At 43.1% G+C, this 26,260-nt stretch overlaps 1 protein-coding gene across 4 annotated transcripts in view; it reads left to right on the forward strand.

Annotated features, from left to right (window-relative positions):
- Nucleotides 1-26,260, forward strand: part of Fhit (fragile histidine triad diadenosine triphosphatase) — a 1,635,415-nt gene that overhangs the window by 1,308,166 nt on the left and 300,989 nt on the right. For all 4 annotated transcript variants that reach the window (XM_045135946.1, XM_045135948.1, XM_045135947.1 and 1 more), the window contains 2 exons: nt 651-796; nt 4,049-4,078. In XM_045135946.1, coding sequence (XP_044991881.1) covers nt 651-796; nt 4,049-4,078 — 176 coding nt within the window. The remainder of the gene's footprint in view (nt 1-650; nt 797-4,048; nt 4,079-26,260) is intronic.

Raw genomic sequence — 26,260 nt, forward strand, 5'->3', positions numbered from 1 at the left:
CCTTGTCTGTCTCAGAGGGTGGATTAGGACAGCTTCTTTGGGATACGCAGTCAAGGTTTTTCTGTAAAGGTTTAACTTGAAGTATCTTCTTGAACTTGGCTTGTTCAGACCAAGAAACGCTTGTCATAAATGCTCATCTGTTACCTGTAAATGAAGCTCGCTCTACTCATTCCGAGTGTCTGCACTTCTTTAAAAAATAATAACCTCGACTGCTCGCATGTTCTTCCTGCGTATTTCTATTAGCCCTCGAAAAGTTGACGTTTTAATCACGATGCTCTTTGTAGAGAAAGCTCGTGGACATCCCCATTGCTTGTCCGGCAGAAGGCCTTTGGCTGTGGGGCAGGGCAGGGTCAGGCAATAACGGTTGGAATAGGACTTGCGTCGTAGCGTCGCAGTCTCAGCAAGCGCTTGCATGGATGTGGGCGTCCCTGCCTTGCGTTCTCTTGCACACCACAGCGTCCTCCAAAGCACAGCTAACCGGGTTCGAAAGCTCTCTTTGCATTCTCAGGGGCAGATCACGTGTTTGTCCATTCCCTCCTCTTCTGAGCGCGGAGGGTCCCGGGTCAAGGGCATTCGCTACTGCGCACGTACACAGCTCTGGAAGAGCGCTTCCCAAAGCCAGCCAGTTGAACCTTAACCCTCCTCTGCAGATGTGCTCGTGTGCCCCCTGCGGCCCGTGGAGCGCTTCCGTGACCTGCGTCCTGACGAAGTGGCCGACTTGTTTCAGGTGACCCAGAGAGTTGGGTCCGTGGTAGAGAAGCATTTTCACGGGACCTCCCTCACCTTCTCCATACAAGTAAGTGCACACGCCGCTCGCGAGTGGCGTTTCTCCCTCTCCAAACAGAGGCATGGCGCGTTCTGGCCCGGAGCCCTCACCAGGAAGGTGGTTAAGGCTGTTGGCATTTCCATAATAGCAAAAACAGATGTCGCTGAGCTGGTGCCACTCCACTGCCTGCTGGCCCCAAGGTAGACGACAGAATGCCCTGTCAGGCAACATGGAAGCAAGAGATTTCATGGGGATCTTGTCTGAAACTAGGGCGGGTGTAGCGGCGTCTGGTCCCTGGTGAGTACGCCTTGCGGACACACAGGCCACGCCTGTCCCTAGTGAGTATGCCTTGCGGACACACAGGCCACGCTTGTCCCTAGTGAGTATGCCTTGCGGACACACAGGCCACACCTGTCCCTGGTGAGTACGCCTTGTGGACACACAGGCCACGCCTGTCCCTGGTGAGTATGCCTTGAGGACACACAGGCCACGCCTGTCCCTAGTAAGTATGCCTTGAGGACACACAGGCCACGCTTGTCCCTGGTGAGTACGCCTTGCGGACACACAGGCCACGCCTGTCCCTAGTGAGTATGCCTTGAGGACACACAGGCCACGCCTGTCCCTGGTGAGTACGCCTTGCGGACACACAGGCCACGCCTGACCCTGGTGAGTACGCCTTGCGGACACACAGGCCACTTGGCTCTAGCTCCCGAGAAGCAGCGATATGAAAGCTAGGGCAGCCTTCCTCCTCACACGCACAGGGTTTCCTTCTCACTCACACGACACAACTGCTGTGACTCGTTACGACTTACTATCAAGTTCCGCTGGCTGATGGGCACGCCCCGCCCCCCAGTGGAGAAATCAGTGTGCCCATCACTGGCAGAAGTTGGCCTGTCGTGCTTTGGGTCTGCCGTCCTCCATGAACACATGTGTTCTGAATGCTTGGTGCCCAGCTGATGGCAAATTTGGAGGTGGGGTCTTGCTGGAGGTGTGTTGCTGGGGTGGACTTAAAGGTCTTCTAGCCAACTCCCTGAGCTAGAAGCCAGCTCACTGCCCTGCTACAGTTTGACAACTGCGCGACCGAGGTCACGGGCGGCCTCTGCTGCACTCTTCCCAGAATGTAAGGCAAACTAGACCCTTTCCTGCCCTCACCTCCTTGGGTCAGGAGGGTTGTCCCAGCACTGACATGGGCCAGTACTTTTCAGTTTGGGAAGAGCATAGTGAGGGTTTATCATCCGTTAGGGCTTGAATAATATGCCATGACACCTTGGGTCCCTATGAGAGGGCTGGTGGCAACTGTGTGTGCATAAGGACTTTTGTGTTCAGAAGGGGCAATGACTGAAGTTATCCTCTGGGAGGAAACCAGTTGTTCCATTATGTGGGGACTGTGTCCTTAACTCTTCAGTTAACCAAATATTTCTTTTCCTCCCTCCCCTCCGTGGCTCCCTGCCACTGACCTCCAAAGAGACCAGTAAAGACACACGTGTTTTCAGACCATCAAATGCTTTGACTGACAGAGTTTATAACTTTTTCAAAGCCCTTTGCTTTGTGTCAAGAGTAGGTAGACAGCCCCAGAAATACTGCGGATCATACCATTTGAGACCCCTTCAAACAGGTAGTCCAACTTGGGGTGGGTTTACCAAAGCCTATGTTGCAAACTGTATTTCCAGGGAGACCAATTGAAGAAAATCAGTGAGAATATCTGCCAGGGCTTAAGTGAAATATCAGGGGAAAAAATCGTAACGACGGGAAATAGCAGTGCAGGTTATCTTCCATGGTTCACTGGAACATTAATTCCATAAATATGAGAACTGAGCTGTCTGTAAGCACATGCGTCTTTCTCACAAGAAGCTTCAGTGTGAAGCCTCAGTGTACAGGAGGATGTACATGTGTTTTGCAGGCGTGACACATGTATACTCCACAAAGATAAGGAAAGCAGAGTTTCACAAACAAGATTTATTCACTCTTTGTGCAATAATAGCATTTGTCTTGTTATGACTTGGCTTTTTTGCAACATTTTTTAAGGTTTGGTTGTAGTTGTTTAGGTTGTCCTCATCATGAATGGGACAGGGCTGCTAGCTTGACAAGGTGTGAGGTACACATTGAACATTTGCTTAGTACTTGTTCCAACTGCGAAGAGATTCTTAGCCTGATACCCAGACTCACCATGAGAGAGAGAGAGTTGGCCAATATCATCACAGAGTATTCATTCCATTTTGCTATTTTTTAAAAAAATATATTTAGTTTTTGTTTTTCAAGGTAGAATCTCGCCCTAGGGCAGGCTGACCTGGAATTCACTATGTAGTCTCAGGGTAGCCTTGAACTCATGGCAATCCTCCTACTTCTACCTCCCAAGTGCTGGGATTAAAGGCAAATATTTTATGTATGTATGTATGTATGTATGTATGTATGTATGTATGTATGTATGTGTTTGAGGGAAAGAAAGGGAGAGACAGACAGTGGGCATGCCAGGGACACTAGCCACTGCAAACAGACTCTAGACATATGAACCCCCTTGTGCATCTGGCTGTACACTGGTACTGGGTAACTGAACCTCGCTCCTTAGGCATTGCAGGGAGATGCCTTCACTGCTGAGTCATCTCTCCTGCCCCATTTTGCCATTTTTTTTTTTTTTTTTTTTTTTACTGCCTAGAAAGCTCTCTGCCGTGTCAAACCCACAGCACCGTTGAGCCACGAGTACTGTGACAAGCCCCCTCCTGAATTCAGCTGCTGTCGGACTTGTGAAGCTGGAAGGAGGGAAAATGCAGAAAAGGGGGGCACACCTACAATGAATGTCTCCACTTTCCTGTCCCAAGGTCAAGAGGGCTCAGAAGGACTCTTCCATGGCAACGCTCCATATTCGTACCTGATGGTTACAGCAGATTTCCAGAGTAGAAATGCAAAGACATTAGACCTTAATTAAACCTCTTCTGATTTAAAGATAACCAAAAGGTGTGAATTTCACCTTCCCAAACATTTTCAGCCTCAATTTCAGTGCAATTAAAACCACAGCCCAGAGCAAAAGCATGAAGTGTAGCTAAGATGTGGCTCACTGGCTAATTCTTGTTGCCTTATGCCGAGCCCCTCCCTAAGCAGCAGGAAGGGAGAGCATTCTGGCCCCCCACACTTGACATGAGTGCTCCCCAGGAGAATACAGTAAATTAACCAGCAATGAAATCAGACTTAAATTATTAATTGACAATATTTCTAAGTAAGCAGGCAATATCATCTATCAGTTCTCACCTCTCCTTTTCTTTTTCTTTCCCTCTTCCCTGCATCTAGGATGGTCCTGAAGCCGGGCAGACTGTGAAGGTGAGTGCTTATTATGTGCATACAAATTAATACGGGGCAATTATGGGAACTAATAAAAAAATCACAACGAGTCATTTACGGCACATGGCTGTTTCATTATGTTATCTTCTAGGTCAGAGAGACCCTCCGTGTTACAGCCGTAAATCCTGACATTATAAACTCTGCCAAACAATATGTTTCCCATTAGTTTACACGACATTTACCTTTTGTTGTAAAATTATGACTGTGCAAATGTTACAATGGAAACTAAATCAAGGAGTCCTAAGGCAGGACCTGAAGTGAAAGGGGCTCCTGCGATCTGGGACAAGCTACTGGAGCACCAGGTGTCTGACCTTTCTTCAGATTTGCACTGCGTCTATTTTTTTCCCTATTCTTTCATGAGTAAAGGGACTTCCAGTGGTGGCCCAGGTGTCTGTACTCTGTTGTTCTCTCTCTCTCTCTCTCTCTCTCTACTCCCACACCTCCTCTTGCCCCAGATACTTAATTCCAAAGTTCAAACCTAATGGGATCAGTGAAGCTCAAAAATGGGTTTTTAAGTGTGCTAGAGAGGAAAGGAGGATTTATTATGATTGCCTCTGATTTCCTAATAAAATGGCAAGACTAAAACCATGGCTGGTTCAATGCTGTGTAGTTAGGTCCCATGCTTACATGACAGAAAAGGCTGCCTTTTTGGTGCAGGAAATCAGAGAGAAGTCAGCCTCAGAGATGCTGTTGGGCTCTGGTAAGTAATGTAGAAAAGGTTCAGGACTGGCTTTGAGTGAACCTTGGCACCAAACAATGCCAGGTGAATATGGGTGCCTTGGGGTCATAGTTTGCCTGTGGCTTTAATGTGCCTGTCTCAGAGGGACTTGTGCCTGAGGAGGAGCCTCTGATGGCTCCAGACACACAATGTGTGGATAGAAGTGGAAAACAGGGACCTTCAGTGCCCATCCCTTCCTCTGCCCGCCACCATGCGGAGCTTCTCAGTGTGCAGATGGGTTAAACCAAAGGTGAGATCCCAATTATTTTATTTTATTTATTTGCACACAGTCAGAAAGAGAGAGCGAATGGGCACACCAGGGCCTCTAGCTACTACAAGTGAATACCAGATGCATGTGCCACTTTGTGCATCTGGCTTATCGTGGTACTAGGGGATTGAACTTAGGTCGTTAGGCTTTGCAGGCAGGAGCCTTAACTGCTGAGTCATTTTTCCAGCCCCCCATTTTTTTTTTTTAAGTCAATCTTAGTTACTAAACTTTTTAAAACTCAGAATTCAAATGTCAATCCCAGGCAGACTGGATTAGTTAATTGTATGATGCAGTATCTGTTTGGTGCAATTTCTTTAGCCATTGAAAGTGACAACGTGGAGGAGGAGCTTAACTTCCAGGATTAGAGGACATTGGGAATGTTCAGGGTGGTATGACCATAAACCACAGCAGAAATTTATATGAAAAGATAGATTATATGATGTCTAGTCTTTATTTTGAAATTCTAAAGGGTGTGTTAAAATGGTTCACTCTACAGACAGTCTCAAATGGAAACAGAAGTAGGTCAGTGGTCCCTTGGGCCAGGGGAAAGAAATAATGAGGAATCACTGCTGACGGGGTGGATGGAAATCTGGACTTTGGTAGTGGTGACAGTTAAGCAACCTCGTAATTGTCTGACACTCCACTGAGTCTGAAGTTTATAGTATTTGAGTTTTCTCTGGACTAAAATGTAGTGACAGAAATCATTTTTAAGATATTATTTATTTATTTATGAGAAGAGAGAAAGAAATGGGTACACCAAAGCCTCTTGTCTCTGCAAATGTACTTCAGACACGTGTACTACTTTGTGCATCTGCCTTTGTGTGGGTGCTGGGCAAAGTCTGAGCCGGGAGGCTCTGTGAGCAAGTGCTTTTAACCGTTGAGCCATCTCCCTAGTCCCATGAAATACATGTTTGTGAAAATATTTTTCAAATTTTATTTTGTTGACAGAGAATGAGAGAGAGAGAGAGGGAGAGAATGGGCACACCAGGACCTTCAGCCACTATAAACAAATTCCAGACTCATGTGTCACCTTGTGCATCTGCCATATGTGGCTCTTTGAGAATTGAACTTGGGTCCTTTGGCTTTACAGGCAAGCACTTTACCTGCTAAGCCATCTCTCCAGCCCATTTAAAGAACATTTTTTTTTTTTTTTTGAGGTTGGGTCTTGCTCTAACCCAGGCTGACCTGGAATTAACTATATAGGCTCAGAATGGCCTTGAACTCATGTTGATCCTTCTACCTGTGCCTTCTCCTGAGTGCTGGAATTAAAAGTATAGCCACCATGCCTGGCTTGAAACACGTTTTTAAAAATAGGCAAGCAAACATTGAGTTTTGCAGGTCTGGGAACCACGGCTCCGGCACCTATGACCCCAATAGCAGTAGCTTTTTGATGCCGTACTTTTCTTACCAAAGTTGTGACGTTTCTGTGAAACTTAACGTTGCTCTCAATGGGTCGCTTCCTAACATGTGTCACTTATCTATAAGTTACTGAGTATCATTGCCGTAGCTGTTGTTTAGCTTGATTTTTGTAAACAATCCTAATTTTTTCTTTGAAATCAAAAGATTATGTTGTCTTGTGCATGTTTCAGTTGTTTGCAACTCAATCACAACATTCCCTCAATGAGAAGTGGTGGGATCATCTCACATTTGTGTGTGTGTGTGTGTGTGTGTGTAATATAATGGCCAAAATAAAATAGCACTAGTTGAGTGTGGAGGCACACACCTTAAATCCCAGCACTTGGGAGGATAGCTTGTGACTTTGAGGCCAGTCTGGAGCTACAGACTGAGTCAGCCCAGGATAGGGTGAGACTCCGCCTCAGGAAGCAATAAAAAAATAACACATGTACTCCTCAGCATGCACATGCACACACATGCATTCACACGCACATACACGCACACACACACACACACTCTCTCTCTCAGTGGTTAGCAAAGATTCAAAAACTGTCCTTTAAGGCTGGAGAGATGGCTTAGTGGTTCAGTGCTTGCCTGTGAAGCCTAAGGACCCCAGTTTGAGGCTCGGTTCCCCAGGATCCACCTTAGCCAGATGCACAAGGTGACACATGTGTTTGGAGTTCATTTGCAGCGGCTGGAGGCCCCGGCAGGCCCATTCTCTCTCTCTCTCTGCCTCTTTCTCTCTGTTACACTCAAATAAATAAAAATAAACAAAAAATTTTAAAAATAATAAAACTGTCCTTTATTTTCATTTTTTTTTTTTCTTTCTCAAGCTGTGATCTTCTTATCACCTTCATGAAACTTCACTTTGGTATTAACTAAACAATACCGCCACTGTCAGGTTGACTCTTGGCTGTTATTTTAAACCTCCTCCTTTAGAATGTGGTGGCTGGGGCTTGGGAATCTTCATTAGGAAGAAGTCTGCTCTCTGAGTCTCACTGTCTTCTGGCAAGTGTTAGTGACGACGCCCACGTCCCCAGGATGCATGAAGCCACTCTCACAGCAGGCTGCCTCTCCAGAGGACAGGATATCACCTTTTCTATCCAGATGTCCCGTTCTGATGACTCCAGTTGGAGGCGCGAAGCATTTCATATTTTGAAATTCGCACGGTGACATTTTTGAAGCCGGGTTTGACAGCCCACTGGGGGAAGCACGGGGCCTCTTTCCTTTTATCTCTGCATTCATGTGAGATTTTCATGGCTCTGCCTGATGCCTGGGTTCTGAAGCACATTTGTCTCATGCTGGGTGGTAATAGCAATAAGCCCAGTCATGTTATTTTCCCCCTGAAGCAAGTGTTGTTATTGTTAATGAAGGTGCACCGCTGGACCCTTGAGCACCATGGCCGTCAGGGGCCCCGTTTCAGAGGCTGCATTCTGCTCTGTGAAACACGGGGGGGGGGGGTTGCTGCAGGAAGATGGGAAACAGAAGCAATGGAGTGACCTCTTACATCATGATTCATGACCAGAGTCTCTTTCGTGTTTAAAAGTAGAACATTGCACCTCACCACCCCCAGGTGGGCATTGCTGGAGGTAGATGTGCTGCAGGTGGGAGAAATAACCTGTTTCTCTTGTCCTGGTTGCAGAGCCCCCACCCCCACCCTGGCCTTTCCTGACGCACACCCAAGGCACCTCTGGGGCATTGTGTTCCCCAGCCTATTTCCATGGTGGACTTTTTTTTTTTTTCTTTTTCTTTTGCTCAGGACATCTTTCAAAGTCTTTGACTTATTTATTTGCTCAATTAGGTTCCTTGAAGTTTGTGGCCTTTTTGGTCCTGTGAGAGTATAAGCCTGTTGACAACTTTGGATTTTGAAAAAAAAAAATCCAATTATTTGAGAGAGTTTGAGAATGAGTGTAGCAGGGCAAAATCCAGATGCATGCACCACTGTGTGCATGTGAGTACCGGGGAATTGAACCTGGCAGTCTTTGCAAACAAACACCTTTAAGTGCCAAGCCATCTCTGTAGCCCTTTAAAAACAATGGTGAATTTATTTATTTGTTTATTTATTTATGAGAAGAGAGAGAGTATGGACATGCCAAGGCCCCTCACTGCTACAATCAAAGTCTAGACACATGCTCCACTTTGTGCATCTGGCTTTTTGTGAGTAATGGGGAATCGAACCCAGGCTATCAGGCTTTGCAAGCAAATGCCTTTAACTGCGGAACCGTCTCTCTGGCCCTTAGCTTTGGGATTTGTTGATGGGCATATGACATGTACGTGAGCGTGTCGTGCTGTGGCATGTAGAGCTGTTTATAGTGAAGGAAGCCAGAAGAAGGAGGGGCTCTCTGGGCCTGGGTCAGCCTCCTTCCCTAGAAGCAAGCCCTAAGTCCCTCTTTCAGGATTGGGAAGCTGGGAAAAAAGCAAACAACAGGCCTTGATAAGAAACCTTCGGTTTATGACCATTAGGCCAGACTCCTCCATCTCACTTCTCCGAGCTGCTATCACAGCACTCTCCCTGCGTCTTTAGGGCCACTTTTCTGAAGTGTCCTGCATCCCCCTCAAAAAAAAAAACAAACTTGCATTAAATGAACTTGCTATGGGTTCTCCATGGCTGTGATCATCTTGGCCATGAATCTAGCCATGGGTCAGGAAAGATAATGACTTTTTTTCCCCTCCTTTCTCTGCGGCTCTTTTATTTTGGGGTAGAAGAATGAGGATAACAGGATCTTGCATGATCAGACAAATCTTAACTCAAGTTTCTAGCTTTAGTCAACAGGAAATAGAGCTTGATATATGTATTTTGCATATTTATTTTCCAGGATCCTGGGTCTAAAAATCTTTCTAAATACTTGCTGTATTCCAGATATCACTGACAAAAATCAGTTTTTCCACAAATTAAGATCACATATCATAATGTAGAATACAATTCCCTCTAATTAAAGGATTAAGGCAAATTTATTCCTTTAAGAGGGATGTTTTAAGTGTATTTAGTGTGAATGAACTTCTAAGGTCATTATATGAACATTTTGGGGTGGAAAAGATGCTTTTGGTATATTAAAGGGAGAGATTTATGCCAGGTAATAATCTTATGAGAACTATTTATAGAATATGTTTGCTTAAACTATTGTATGTTTATGGTGCTTGAATATCCTACTTAGAGATTCAATTTGATAGTTTTAATGCCACAGAAAGTATCTCTTAATAACCATTGAAATATTAGCAATTACTTTCTAGATTTCTCTAAGAGAATAAGAAAAAGAGCTCTTTAAAGTAGTGTTATCAACATATTTTAAACTGTTCACTGAGTAGCTTTTATTTCCCCAGATCAGATTTTCCACATGACATGGAAGATGTGTCCTTTCCATTTAGGGGGCGCAGAGGACAATTAGCTCTTAGGAAAGCCAGACAGTGGATACACTTCGATGTCTGTCAAAGGTTCCATAGGAGCGTTAACTCCAGACTCTATTGGCTTTGTGCCTTTGAGCCAGCCTCTTAATTTATCTGAGCATCTAGTTCATCATTTTTCAGACTTGAATACAAGGTGCAGTGGAGACTGGGTAGGATTTAGGATCACTTATGGAACCAGACGTCCTCGGTTAAAATCCCAGCCATTCCACACATTTTCATTAGGACCTGTGTACTTTTATTTATTTATTTATTTTTATTGACTTGCAAGCACAAAGAGATTGAAGAGAGATGAGAGAGAGAGGGAGAATGAATGAGAGAAATGGGCATGCCAGGGCCTCCAGCCACTGCAAACAAACTCCAGATGCATGCACCACTATGCATCTGGATTTATGTGGGTACTGGGTGATTGAACATGGGTCACTAGGCTTGACAGGCAAGTGTCTTCACCACTTAGCAATCTTTCCAGCTCCTGTGTTTTTTTTTTTATTAACATTTTCCATGATTATAAAATATATCCCATGGTAATTCCCTCCCTCCCCACCCCCACACTTTCCCGTTTGAAATGCCATTCTCCATCATATTACCTCCCCATTACAATCATTGTAATTACATATATACAATATCAACCTATTAAGTATCCTCCTCCCTTCCTTTCTCCACCCTTTATGTCTCCTTTTCAACTTACTGGCCTCTGCTACTAAGTATTTTCATTCTCACGCAAAAGCCCAGTCATCTGTAGCTAGGATCCACATATGAGAGAGAATATGTGGCGCTTGGCTTTCTGGGCCTGGGTTACCTGACTTAGTATAATACTTTCCAGGTCCATCCATTTTCCTGCAAATTTCATAGCTTCAGTTTTCTTTATCGCTGAGTAGAACTCCATTGTATAAATGTACCACATCTTCATTATCCACTCATCTGTTGAGGGACATCTAGGCTGGTTCCATTTCCCAGCTATTATAAATTGAGCAGCAATAAACATGGTTGAGCATGTACTTCTAAGGAAATGAGATGAGTCCTTTGGATATATGCCTAGGAGCGCTATAGCTGGGTCATATGGTATATCAATCTCTAGCTGCTTTAGGAACCTCCACACTGTTTTCCACAATGGCTAGACCAGATTGCATTCCCACCAGCAGTGCAGAAGGGTTCCTTTTTTTCCACATCCCCACCAACATTTATAATCATTTGTTTTCATGATGGTGGCCAATCTGACAGGAGTGAGATGGAATCTCAATGTAGTTTTAATCTGCATTTCCCTGATGACTAGTGACGTAGAACATTTTTTTAGATGCTTATATGCCATTCGTATTTCTTCCTTTGAGAACTCTCTATTTAGCTCCTTAGCCCATTTTTTGATTGGCTTGTTTGATTCCTTATTATTTAACTTTTTGAGTTCTTTGTATATCCTAGATATTAATCCTCTATCAGATATATAGCTGGCGAAGATTTTTTCCCATTCTGTAGGTTGCCTCTTTGCTTTTTTCACTGTGTCCTTTGCGGTGCAAAATCTTTGTAATTTCATTAGGTCCCAGTGGTTAATCTGTGGTTTTATTGCCTGAGCAATTGGGGTTGTATTCAGAAAGTCTTTGCCAAGACCAATATGTTGAAGGGTTTCCCCTACTTTTTCCTCTAGCAGTTTCAAAGTTTCCGGTCTGATTTTAAGGTCTTTAATCCATTTGGACTTAATTCTTGTGCATGGCGAGAGAGAAGAATCTATTTTCATCCTTCTGCAGATATTTATCCAGTTTTCAAAACACCATTTGCTGAAGAGGCTGTCTCTTCTCCAATGAGTATTTTTGGCATTTTTATCGAATATCAGGTGGCTATAGCTACTTGGGCTTACATCTGGGTCCTCTATTCTGTTCCACTGATCTACATGTCTGTTTTTGTGCCAATACCATGCTGTTTTTGTTACTGTGGCTCTGTAGTATAGGTTAAAATCAGGTATGGTGATACCACCAGCCTCTTTTTTGTTGCTCAGTATTATTTTAGATATTCGAGGTTTTTTGTGATTCCAAATGAATTTTTGGATTGTTTTTTCTATTTCCATGAAGAAAGCCTTTGGAATTTTGATAGGGATTGCATTAAATGTGTAGATTGCTTTAGGTAAGATTGCCATTTTCACGATATTGATTCTTCCAATCCAGGAACAAGGGATGTTTCTCCACTTTCTAGTGTCTTCTGCAATTTCTCGCTTGAGTGTTTTAAAGTTATCATTGTATAAGTTCTTTACTTCCTTGGTTAGGTTTATTCCAAGGTATTTTATTTTTTTTGATGCAATTGTGAATGGGAGTGATTCTCTGATTTCATCCTCTGTGTGTTTGTTGTTAGCATATATGAAGGCTACTGATTTCTGTGTATTTATTTTGTATCCTGCTACATGGCTGTAGGTTTTGATCAGCTCTAACAGCTTGCTAGTAGAGTGTTTAGGGTCCTTTATGTATAGAATCATGTCATCTGCAAATAATGATAACTTGATTTCTTCCTTTCCAATTTGTATCCCTTTTATGTGTGTCTCTTGCCTTATTGCTATGGCTAAGACTTCCAAAACTATATTAAATAGAAGTGGGGACAGTGGACACCCTTGTCTTGTTCCTGATTTTAGTGGAAAAGCTTCCAGTTTTTCCCCATTTAGTAATATGTTGGCTGTAGGCTTGTCATAAATAGCCTTTATTATATTGAGATATGTTCCTTCTATTCCCAGTCTCTGTAGGACTTTTATCATGAAGGGATGTTGGATTTTGTCAAATGCTTTCTCTGCATCTAATGAGATGATCATGTGATTTTTGTCCTTCAACCCGTTTATGTAATGTATTACATTTATAGATTTGCATATGTTGAACCATCCCTGCATCTCTGGGATAAAGCCTACTTGGTCAGGGTGAATGATCTTTTTGATATACTCTTGTATTCTGTTTGCCAATATTTTGTTGAGAATTTTTGCATCTATGTTCATGAGGGAGATTGGTCTGTAATTTTCTTTTTTTGTTCTATCTTTGCCTGGTTTTGGTATCAGGGTGATGCTGGCCTCATAGAAAGAGTTTGGTAGAATTCCTTCTTTTTCTATTTCCTGGAAAAGCTTAAGAAGCAATGGTGTTAGCTCTTACTTAAAAGTCTGGTAAAATTCAGCAGTGAATCCATCCGGGCCTGGGCTTTTTTTAGTTGGGAGATTATTGATAACTGTTCGGATCTCCATGTTTGTTATAGGTCTATTTAAGTGATTAATCTCATTTTGATTTAATTTAGGTATGTCATATAGATCAAGGAAATCATCCATTTCTTTCAGATTTTCATACTTTGTGGAGTATATGCTTTTATAGTATGTCCCTATAATTTTTTGAATTTCTCTGGAATCTGTTGTGATGTTACCTTGTTCATCTCTGATTTTATTAATTTGTGTCTCTTCTCTCTTTCTTTTGGTCAGATTTGCTAAGGGTTTATCAATCTTGTTTATCCTTTCAAAGAACCAACTCTTTGTTTCATTAATTCTTTGGATTGTTCTTTTTGTTTCTATTTCATTAATTTCTGCCCTAATCTTTATTATTTCTTCCCGTTTACTGATTTTTGGTTTGCCTTGTTCTTCTTTTTCCAAGGCTTTAAGGCGAAGCATTAGGTCGTTTACTTGCGACCTTTCTAATTTCTTAATATAGGCACTTAGGGCTATAAATTTACCTCTTAGAACTGCCTTCATTGTGTCCCAGAGATTTTGGTATGTTGTGTTCTCATTATCATTTGACTCTATAAATTTTTTGATTTTCTTTTTGATTTCTTCATTGACCCACTCATCATTTAGTAGTGTATTGTTTAGTTTCCATGATTTTGTGTATGCTCTATAGCCTTTCTTGCTACTGATTTGTAGTTTAATTCCATTGTGGTCAGATAGAATGCAAGGAATTATTTCAATTTTCCTGAATTTGTTAAGATTTGCTTTGTGTCCTAATATATGGTCTATTTTAGAGAATGTTCCATGTGCTGCTGAAAAGAATGTATATTCTGCAGCCTTTGGATGAAATGTCCTGTATATATCTGTTAGGTCCTTTCCTTCTATGACCTCATTTAGTCCAGATGCCTCTCTGTTTATTCTTTCCCTGGATGACCTGTCAATTGATGAGAGTGGGGTGTTAAAGTCACCCACCACCACTGTGTTTGGTGTTATCTGTGACCTTAGTTCTAATAGTGTTTTTTTGACGAATTTGGAGCCCCCATGTTAGGTGCATATATGTTTAGGATTGTAATGTCCTCCTGTTGGAGTGTGCCCTTAATCAATATAAAGTGACCTTCCTTATCTTTCTTGACTAACGTCGGACTAAAGTCTACCCTGTCTGATATTAGGATAGCAACCCCTGCTTGTTTTCTAGGCCCATTTGCTTGAAACACCGTCTTCCAACCTTTCACCCTAAGATAATGTCTATCCTTTGTAGAAAGGTGAGTTTCTTGGAGACAACAAATTGTAGGATCCTGCTTTTTAACCCAGTCTGCAAATCTATGTCTTTTCGTTGGGGCATTGAGACCGTTGATATTAAGAGATATTATTGAAAGGTGTGTATTTATGTTTGCCATTTTTGTGTGTGTGTGTGTGTGTGTTACTGGTTCTACCTGTGCTCTCTTCTGTTAACTGGTATTTGAGTATAGCTGGTTTTTTCTAGGTTCCTTCTATGTGTGCTTTTCCTTTTGTTCAGCATGGAGGATTCTATCAAGTATTTTCTGTAGAGCTGGTTTTGTCTTCAAATACTCCTTTAACCTGCTTTTGTCATGGAATGTCTTTATTTCTCCATCTATTTGAATGGATAACTTTGCAGGATAAAGTAACCTTGGTTGACAGTTGTTATCTTTCAGAACTTGGAATATATCACTCCAAGCCCTTCTGGCTTTAAAAGTTTGTGTTGAATAATCTGCTGTAATCCTGATGGGCTTGCTTTTGTATGTAACTTGATTTTTCTCTCTAACTGCTTTCAATATTTTTTCTTTGGTTTGTGTGTTTGGAAGTTTGATTATAATGTGGCGAGGAGAGGTTCTTTCTGGGTTTTGTCTGGCTGGGGTTCTAAAGGCTTCCTGTATCTGTATTGGCACCTCTTTCCCAATTTGGGGGAAATTTTCCTCTATGATTTTGTTGAAGATGCCTACTATGCCTCTGGAGTGGATTTCTTCTTCTACTATGCCCTGAATTCTTATATTGGATCTTTTCATAGTGTCCCGAATATCTTGAAATTCCCACTCATACTTTTCTATAAGTTTGTCTTTCTCTTTGTTGGACTGCATTAGGTATGCCACCTGGTCTTCTAGCTTAGATATTCTGTCCTCTCCCTCATCCATCCTACTGGTGAAATTTTCTACAGAGTTTTTTATTTCATTAACTGTGTTCTTCATTGCTAGTAATTCTGACTGGTTTTTCTTTATTATTTCTATTTCCCTATTTATGTCTTGTATTGCCTTCTTTATTTCACTAAATTGGTGTCCTGCCTCTTCTTTGATTCCTTTGATTTCCTCTTTGATTTCCTCTTTGATTTCTTCTTTGATTATTTTCATGTGTTCTTTGACCTCTTTGAACATATTTATAATTATTCTTTTGAACTCTTTCTCAGGTATTTCCTCTAACTCTTTCTCACTGGAGGACATTTCTGATGCATTAATACTTTTAGGTGGATTTATATCGTCTTGCTTTTTAGTGTTTCTTGTGTTATAATGTATATATTTTTGCATCTTGGATTAAGTTAATGCTTGGATTTTCTAGCTAGCTGTGTATTCTTAGCTGTATCAATTGATTTGATGTAATATATTTTCAGGGTAGGACCTTAAGTTATTAGGTGTGGCTCTTAAGACTCTCAGAGTATCTACAAAGATGTTCTTAGGGGTTGAGTTTCCCTGCTATAGGAGTATTCAAGCAGGCTGAGTGGAATAAAATACAGGTAGATTCTAAAATTTAACTAAACACTGTACACATTCAATCAAAAACAGCCCCAAGTATGTATGCAAGAGTAGTTATTATAATGGCCAGATCCTCTATCAACAAAGAGGTTTAGATTTCTGGTCTGTTGAGGTATCCAAGTCAACTTGTGACCAAGTGAGACCCTTCCCTGGTGCAATCCCAGTTACCTTGGGTGATTTTGGTCTCAGTCAAGTTGCTGCCTGGGTCGTCGGGCTGCTGTTCTGATTTCTGGAGCTGGGCACTTGCTTTTCCTACGGGGCAAACCGAGCCGCTGCTGCTGCCTCTGTTGATGTCGTAGCTGCCACCACCGGAGCCACCACCGCTGCTGAAGCTGCTACTGCCGTGTCCACCGCCGCTGCTCCCCCCGAAGCCGCTGCTGCGGGATCTGCCGCCGCTGCCGCTCCTGGGTCCGCTGCTGCTGGGGCCGCTGGTACCGGTGCTGGAGCCGCTGAAGTTGCTGCCGAACTCTGCTCCTGCTTGGGTCCCGCCGTCAGCCCAAGTTGGTGTGGCCAGTCCCGGGCCGCTGCTGTGTTCGCTGGAGCTGGGTTCAGGCGTTGGGGGAGGGGAGGGAGCCGTGGCTGCTCTGGTTGTCTCGCTGCTCCATGTGTTCTTCTACCTCGCGGTCTGCTCCTCCACTGCTCGCTGCCGCTCTCCCCTCACGTTTCCCGAGTTGCGGAGAGCGCGGTGTGAGGGGAAAATCCTGCACCTGGCTTCTCCTGCGGCTCGAGCCGAGAGTCTGGCGGTTTTCTGCTGCACCGTGGTTGCGGCGATTGGCCGAGCTGCCTGAGCCGCCCTTCCCGCCTGTGCAGGCTCTGGATGCTCTTTAACTCTTCCACTTCTCCGCTGCCGCCTCAATTTCCTATACACCTCACTTTTTAGTAAAAGTGTGTATTCTGCTGAGTTTTTTTGGTCTTTTTCCCCCCTAGGCTGCTTTGGCGTGGTACCTACGCCGCCATCTTAACCGGAAGTCCTCCTGTGTGTTTTTCTTGATATCACTTTCCCTTCAATTTTCCCAGTTAGGATAAGGGTGAGCCTCAGTGCTGTATAGGAAACTTTGAAATTGTTTAATTATTTGCAGCCCTGCTGAGTCCAGTTAATTAATATACAGTGCATTTTCTCACTTTTAATTATTACCTACTAGCTTAAGTTTTTAGAAACACTTTTCTGGTGATCCGTCCTGGGCTTTTTGAACTGGTTATGAAAAAAAGTGATTACTTGAGCTAGCTGTCGTGATATAGGCTTATAATACCAGCATTGAGAAGATTGAGTTCAAGACCAGCCTGTTCTCCATAATGAATTCAAGGCGAGCTTGGTCTACAAAGTGAAATCCTGTCTTAAACACACACGCCCACATGCCCATGGCCACTTGGATATTCAGAGATCTGCATTGTCTGGGAGTGATCCTGAAATGTTTAGCCGCTTCTGTGCCTCTTGGCACGTAGGAGCAGTTCATGTGCGAGAAGTAACATTGTCTTGCAACATTATCTGAAGCAGGCTTTCATAGTGTAGGGACCTATCCTGTGTACAGATTCCATAGGTCCGTGTGGGATTCAGGACTCTGGGGTGTTGATGCACGCCAGAGCCTGGTGCGCAGCTCACCAAAGGGACTAACGAGAGGCAGGTGGGGAAGAACCTCTCTCTAGTTGCTGTTCTCATCCTAAACCAATCACCAAATAAAAGGTTTGGTGCTCACAGAAAGGAGAAAGCTGTATCTTGATAATGAAAAGAATCTTTTTGTCTGTTGTTTATTATTTTCATTTGGAAAGAAATTTCAGGAGAGCTGTAATTTGACAAAGGACTTTTATCCTTTGATGAAAGGCTTGCAGAGTCGCGCCTTGCCTCTGTTTACATCTAACACATGTATTTACTGCCAGAGGAATTAGTATGTCCAAGATGCTGTAGCTTTTATCTCGTAGAATTGCCTTCCAATTTGCATCCGTTCCCATAGTGAATCCAATTTGATGGAGTTCATTAAACTGGGGGACCGTAGTGGTGCTCACTGGATGGGGGAATGGCTGCCTTGGGACTCCTTACAGTTCCCGAATCCTCTGGTTTCCCTTCCTCCCGCTGCTGCTTAGGGGACAAAACACGTGCGTGCTGGCTCTGCTCTCCTGATGTCAGCAGGCACCCCGGGTGCCTCTTGGTCCTCTTTGGGAAACTTTTTCCCTCCTTCTAAACCCATAAGCTCTCTCTTAAAGAGGGGACTTTTTCCGTTTCCAATAGCCTACTTTGATTTACAGGATACCTGTTAAGGAAAAATTAACAAAGCTCCAGGTCTTTTCATGTAACATCCTCCCTCCCCTGCCTTCTCTCCAGCAGAATGGAGGGGGTGACCCCCGATCTGGTTGGGGAGAACACACAGGACGATGAAAACACAGTCATGAAAAGGGTGGGCTCTGGAGCCAGACTCCTTAGTTGCAAACACAGAATCAGGTGAACCCAAGTTTGCTGAACCCTAGCATTCATTTGTAAACTTCTGAAATGAGGGTCCTCATGGTTTTTCAATACTTTCTAGGGTTACCGTGAGCTTCAAATGGGTGGATATATGTCTAAGTTGTACAATTGCACCTAGCCCATAGCAACATTGTAAAAAAATGTTTGCTATGAGCTTTTATAACATTTATTTAATCCTCTCAAGAGCTCTCAGAGGTATTCATTACCATGTGACAGGTGAGGAACCAGGTTTGTAAAAGTGAGTCACAGACATGTGAGCTTAACTAATGGGAGCTGGAATTCAAACCCACTCCTATAGAGACCCCCGTCTTCCTTCTGGTATATGTGACCAGCCCACTCCCAACTCCCAGGCATTCAGTTACACACACACACACACACACACACACACACACACACACACACACGCATGCTCCAGAAGAGGGCGAGGCTTTGTAAACATTTTGTTAACCCCAACACAGACTGATCTATACTCCTTTACTTTCCTTAGAATCATGTTTTTTTTCCATCTGAAAATATCCACAGGACTCCCTGTGTTTAACTATTGTACAGATGGAGGTTAACAAACCTAACTGCTGGTTTATTGCTGTATGTCAATTTGTAGTAGAAATGTATGGTTCAGGTGTTTAATTTTTCATTATTGCTACCAAACAAATTTCCCCAGTAATTGGAGGCCTTGACATAGCAAAGTACATATTTGGTTGCTTAATTTATTTTGAGGTCTGTAATGCAGAAATGTAACAAATACAGCAGACGGGTTCTTTTGACAATGTCTTACAGGTTTCAGCAGACTTATTTTAGTTTACATCTCTGGCTCGGTGTGTGTGTGTGTGTGTGTGTGTGTGTGTGTGTGTGTGTGTGTACTCCTGTTCATGTGTGAGCGCATGTGGAAACCAGAGGTTGATGGCACTTGTCTTTTCCAGTTGCTCCCATGTTCATTTTTTGAGAAAGCCTCTCCTCCTGAACTCAGAGCTCACCCATTAAACACACCTAAGAGACCCTCCTGTCTCCCACTCCTCGGGGCTCAGATCACAGATGCTCGCTGCCGTGTCTGGCTTTTGCACAGGAAGCCGAGGGTCTGAACTGGGATACTCCTGGTTACACAGTGCGGTAGGCTCAGTAGATGCCCCCCACTAGATACAGGAATCTTATTTTTGCTTGTATCTTAGATCTCCAGCTGCCTGGCTGAAGGAGGTGTCACTGAGGGCAGATCTTAGGGTCCAGCCCCAAGGTTTGGGGGCCGATCTGGAATTTCCAGCCAGAGATATGCAAAGGGCCAGAGATCTGCCAGGGTTCCTGGAGTGCGTTTGCTGGTTCTACTGGTGGTTCTTTTCTCTCTCTTGGATCTGCGCATAGGGGCCAAGATCCGTCTTTAAGCTTCAAATAAATTCCCCTCCTCCCATAACTGTGTGTGGCCTGCAGGGTCACCCCAGCACCCTGAAGCTGACTGCTGCACACAGCGAGTATGTTACCCATGGAGCCATCGCCCAGCCCCTATCAGGCCTTCATAAATAATCATTGTGAAGCCTAATATCCTTTTAAAGGCAAAGTTTTGTAGATCCTAAACTACGACATGAATGTAAGACATAATTACCCAGAGTCAGCTGCTTACCTCTCTGGACACAGTAACAAGGCCAGCTCTTATTTTGTGATGGAATAGGTGCTAAGTGTTCCCAAAGCAATCATTAAAGGAGTGATTCAATAACCGTGATGTTTCAAGCATAAAAGTTTCAGTTTAAAACTAACCCTCCATAATCGGCCCATTCTAACTTCAAAGTTTTAAACTTATCATATATAAATAATGGGCTAGGCCATTTCTGTAAAATAAACTAAGCTCAATTAATCCCATAAAAAGCATTCAGTACTTTTGGTTCAATGTGAGAGGCCAGTTCAGCCTCAGTACGTGATCCCCCTGATCCAAACCAAACCACCTCCATGAAGACAATGCAGGTCACAAGAGCTCATAAAGCAATGTGGGCCATAGTTGAAACTGAGCATCTGTGCTGAAAGAGATCCAGATGTTAGCAGGTTTCAAAAGCTGTTAATAGATAGAAATAATAAAACATAAGCACAAGTTGCTTTAAGCTGTGTAAGTTTAAAATCTATGTATTGGTTAGAGATGGCCTCTGGGTGGAGGCAGTGAAAAAGCCTACTTTATGGGATGTGAAGAACCTTAAGGTTCTTCATTTTTAAATTAGGAGCTGGGTACTGTGGCACCCTCCTTAAATTCCAGCAATTAGGAGACAGAGGTAGGAGGAGCACTGTGAGTTTGAAAAAATTAGGAAATGTATATCTCAATTATCCCTGATTATATTATTCATTGTTGAAAATACTTACATATTAAGTTATTTTTTTAATATAAAAGAATGACCTATATGGCTATCTCTATCGCTTTTGTGTCACTAGGGCAGCATCTAAAAATTTTTCCATCAAGATGTCTATGAGAATTCTGATAATTAGTTATTTTGGCCTTATCATACTCAGCATGTAGCTACTTTTCATACCTCTGGAATCCACATCTCTGAGGTTGGGAATCATGAAATAGAGCTTGATGAAAACCATGGTTAGTAGTTACATGGGTTTATGAACCACTGGTTTATTAAACTATTAACTTAAATCCATTTTGCTTCTTGATCTAAGCAACCTGGACTTGACTCTTAATCTCATGTCCATCTGGAATTACGCAGTCCCTCTCACGGCCCCTCCGAGCCCTCGTGCTCAAGGCCACTAATAAAACCATTCTCGGGACCCAGCAAACAGCTGGAAAAGGGTTTGAAGACTGAGCCTGGGTCAGGAGAAACAAGCTTAATGAATAATAGACATGGAAACCTACTGAGCCTCAGACACGAGGGTTAGACTGATGACCTGCCTAATGACGTCCCAGTGAGAATTTCCTGGTGGGTGGGAACCAGTAATGGACCTCACGCCAAGCACAGTGAGCAATCCCTTCCCCTTTTCATGAATTATGCTAGTGCTGAGAAAGCATGTTTTTGAAATTGGAACTCACATGTTACGAGACATCCATTCTACATCTTCCTCTCTGGATCTGACGATAGCCCACCCTGATAAGGAAAATGTAGATCCACATTTCTGGAACCCAGCTGGATCAGACTCCTTTCAAATTCTAAGGGAAAAGCAGCAAAAACAATGTCTTCTAACTGTAAGTTCTTTCCACGTGGAAATAATGCCCTTGGCTTCTGGTAATGAAAGTTCTTTCTCTTTTCTCTGGTCATTTGTTCTGAAAAGAACTTTTTCTCACTCTTGATGACATAGGAGTTATAAATGTGGGTTGTTTTTTTTTTTTAAGATATGGAGATGTTGACCTTGAATTTAATGTTTCCAAAGACTAAACAACAACACAGAGTGCATCAAGTGAAGACACCACAATTCTTTCCCTTGGTGGTAAGATCCATTTATCCTAATGTTCCCAATTCAAATCACCCACTCTGAGATACATATGTTAGCACCTATCCCCTTAAAAAGTATCTTCTTATCAAGTGTTTCATCCCACTGCCCTGAAAAACAACCCAACAAGGAGTTTTATTTGTGTTTGAAATCATCTGCTGGTTGTAAATGGTTAAGAATTCCCAGATGCAATCAGGTTCCGGCCATGTAGTTTTGATGAAACTGTTCAGTCACAGACAGGATAAATGGGGTCCCAAGCTTGGCCTCCAGCAGCAGATGACTATGGATGAATCTCACCCTTGAGGAAGGCACTCAGAGAATTAATTAGAGAAAAACTCAGAGAATTCCAGACAGCCCAGTGACCTTGGGAATCACCCATTACAGTCTGCCACTCTCCAACCTTCTCCCCACTCCCATAGCATTTAAGTCTGTCTTTTCCTCTTTAGCATGCAAGAGACCCACGCAGTCACATGTGTTGATTTTTGAGAACGGCTTCATTCCCAGAGACACCTCACTCTTGCCCCTTCAGCAAACTGCTGCCGGCCTCTTACGTTTGCCGACGTGGTATTCACACACATCACAGACAGTGTTTGAAATGAATGGATGCTGAGGTGGTAGTAGAAGTTCTCTAAGTCACAGTGCTTTCTTCTCACAGGAAGCATTTCTTTATTTTTATTTATTCATTTATTTATTTATTTATTTGAGACAGAAGGGAGAGAGAGAGAGAGAGAGAGTGTGTGTGTGTGAATGAGAATGGGCACACCAGGGCCTCCAGCTGCTGGAAATGAACTCCAGATGCATGAGCCACCATGTGCATCTGGATTATGTGGGACCTGGAGAATTGAACCTGTGTCCTTAGGCTTCACAGGCATGCGCCTTAACCACTAAGCCATCTCTCCAGACCACAGGAAGCATTTCTTGAGGACCTACTGTGTGTTGGACACTTCTCGGCTCTGGGCTGCAGTAAATGGCAAGGCAGTGAAGAAACACGCTCATATTAGACTCTGCCTCCCCACAGTCCAAGGATCCCAGACTCAGTTAGTATTAGCAGGGCTGCAGCTCAGTAGTATAAAATGGAATATCACGGAAGGAGAGGAATGGGGGTAGGGTGGCTACGCTAGGCAGTGTGGACAAGAAGATGTGTATACTAACTCTAGACTGGGTGGGGCAGGGTAACACTCAGTCAGGAAATATCAGTAGGAGAGAACTTTGTACTTTCTAGGAAATCAAGACCAGGTGGCAGTTAATGTGGGTGGAAGAAGTAAAGGCTGGAAGCCAGCCTGAAGAGGTGGGAGGGGAGCAGTTATATCAGGCCTTCCACATCATGGTAAGGAAGGGGTTTGAGCCATCTTTGAAATGTATCAGCATGTCTCATATGTTTTAAGGGCAAAAGATATTTCTAAGGTACTTAGGATAAATCCCCTTAATTAACTTCATATTTAAATTTCTAGAGAACTGCTTCAGAACTTAAAGAAATTCATGCCCCTTATCTAGTATGAGCATGATGTTCATCCCTGGCATAGGGAGAAAGAAGAAATTCTTTCTCCCTATGACCATTACTCGGCGGCCAAGCAGTGAAAATGGGTTGCAGGGTCTTTAAGTGCCAGGTGCAGAGCTCATTCGGATGGTCCAGGGGTGGGCCGGCTGCTCTTTTTAAAGGCTAGGTAGTAAACTTTGTGAGTTCTCAGTGCCAGATGGTCTCTGCTACAATAATAAAATTACCACTGCAGCCAAAAAAGTTACAGAACTTATGTAAATAAATGTACACAAATAGAGATTGCTTTGTCCCAAGAAAACTTTATTTAGAAGAGGTAGTAGCCTAAATTTGGACACAACCTTCCCTGCTGTAAGGATGACTTAATTTATCTTTCCCTGAGCCCCTTCCGGCTTCCAGGACTTAAGATAAGAGATCCAGCCATCATGGCAGGATTGTTTGCAGTAGCTGTTAGAATGGATATTCTCCCCACAACTCTTTGTTCACAAGCAAGCAAGTCATTCTGATGGCTTCTGGCAGCCATCTTACAATTCCTAGAGCAAGCATTGGAGGCTGACCGGGAATGGCAGGAATAGAATCAAACTAGGTCCTTGGTGATGTCATTGGGTCATTAAATTAACCAGCCCCAAGGCTTGCACTCCTTCCTACACAATTTTAGTTAGATAATCCTGTCATATTCTCTGCTTTGAAATCTGCTGTGGAAGCTAGGCAGAGTTGGGTCTTTTTCTTTTTGCCACTTGTAAGAGAAGACAGGTTCAACTGGACCATCTGTTCTAAAATGTTCAAGTATTGCTAGTCCTTAATATACTTAACTGGCAGTTTGAGTAAGCAATTTTCAAAGCACTTCTGCACATGCGTACTTCTCATCAGATGCAAATGGGAATCTCAGAGTGAAAGTTGGAAAATCAATGGCCCTAGAAGAGCTTAAAGTCCAGTAGGATCCCTCTGGTGCATGACCACCATGCAGTAATTCCATTAGCTCTAATGATGGCGGTGCTGCACAAAATAGACCCAGTCAGTCGATTCTGCCATTTGTTTTTGGCATTAAATCTTGCCCTGCAGCTAATTCTTCAGGGTGCATCTTCAGTGATGACCATACTTCTGGGCCTTTATTAATATGTTCAGGACTTTCACAGAGACTGAGTGCTAAGTGATGCCATTAAAAATGTGCCTCCTGCCCCAGTTGTCAACAGCAAGAAAACCCCAGAGTCAGAGACATCAGTGGATCATTATTGATTGTGGTAAGACTCAATAAAATCATAAATATGGCTCAGAACAATTACCATGGCCACATTAGCAAATTATTGAATCCATAATTTGCTTTGGAGCCTGGCCATCGGAGAATTCACTAAGGTGCTAGCGGGAAAAGAGTTGTATTTTAGGAATGTATCAACTGAGGTGGGGATAGAGAAATATATGATTTAATTTGCTGTGCAATCTAATTGAGAATAACTATCAGATTTCTAAAAAGTGATCTTTGATTAGGTTTAAGTGTTAGAAATAAACTGGAAATATGGGTCAGTATATATATATATATATATATATATATATATATATATATATATATTGGAGTATCTGCTGGAAAGGGAGAAAGGAGTGTTTTCATTGCAAGGAATAACTTTCATGCATGACCTTCAACCCTTCCTCGTATGTTCTTATTTTCTGTGTCCCAATAATTGGGTTATACCAGAGACTGGCTGGCTCTACCCAGAGACCTTCTTTCCACTTTCTTCACCAAGTATCAAGTTCCCCACCCCCACTTAGAAATAAATCAATTCCAAATGAAATTACCCAGAGCGTTCATTTTTCACCATCTAGTAAATGAGTCTCCGTGAAGAGCAGGACAGCCTCTCTTTCTGGCTCAAGCTTAGTAAAATTTTTGTCTTTCAAGGACGTGGTACAGAGCCATCGTCTCTTCCTTTCCGGGTGCTTCATCTTTAGTGGGTGACTAGGCAGTGTTGGCTCTGTGAAATGCCAAACGGTCTGTCCACAAAGTCTGGTGTATATTTTCTGTGTGTGTGGTGTGTGCATGTGTGTGATAGGTGGAGTGCCATGTGTGTTCTGTGCACATATGTGCAGAGAGGCGTGCCTTGTGTGCATGCATGCATAGGCCGCGGGAGGTCTTTGGGTGTCCCTCCATTCATCTGTGTTTACCTGAAACCTGGTTTCTCACTGATTCTCTAGGCTGTGTCTTTGTCAAGCCCTGGTAGTCTCTGGTCTGTGCTCTCCATAAGAGTGGGGTGACAGAAGTGTGTGGCCATGCCCAGCTGTTTATGTAGGTGCTGGGCCATTAAACTCAGGTCCTCATGCTTGGGTAGGAAACACACTTTTTTAAAAAAATATATTTTTTGACAGAGAGAGAGAAAGAGAACTGGCAGGCCAGGACCTCAGCCACTGCAATGGAACTTCAGACCCTTGCACCACCTAGTGGCCATGTGCAACCTTGCGCTTTGCCTCACCTTTGTGTATCTGACTTACAGGGATCAGGAGAGCCAAACATGGGTCCTTAGGCTTTACATGCAAGCACCTTAACTGCTAAGGCATCTCCCCAGCCCTAGGAAACACTCTTAGTGACAGGACCTTCTGTCTTGGTCCTATGTGCCTATTCACTGAAGATCCTCCTGGAAACCTGGCTGTCTGGTTTCAATTTCCATCCATAGCAGGTTAGTGGAAAGCACTCCTTGGATTTATCTCATGGGTTGGTTCACCTGCAGCCTTGGCCCCAGCCTTCTATGACAGGCACCCCTGTGGGTAGATATTTTTTCCCCCAGGAATGGATTGCCTCATCTTTCACCTAATTCAGGAAAATAGGAAAGCAATTTGCACAAAGATAAAGGAGATTTCATAGTGATCGGTGTAGAACTAGCTAACAGGTTTCTACAGGCAGTCAGAGAAATCTTGAAAACCCAGTAGAGAAATGATAAATTACTGCTAACTGTCCTAATTATCCCATGACACTCTGTGTGGAAACCTGACGAAATTCTGCTGAAACCTACAAATAGAGAAGATGTTAAGGTTTAATAAATTATGCACAGCAGAAATGATTTAAAGTGTAGAAAGATAGCCACGGCATAAGGCTGAAGTTATCATCCACC

This window comes from Jaculus jaculus, chromosome 16 (assembly GCF_020740685.1).
Source record: "Jaculus jaculus isolate mJacJac1 chromosome 16, mJacJac1.mat.Y.cur, whole genome shotgun sequence".
Classification (NCBI taxonomy): Eukaryota; Metazoa; Chordata; class Mammalia; order Rodentia; family Dipodidae; genus Jaculus; species Jaculus jaculus.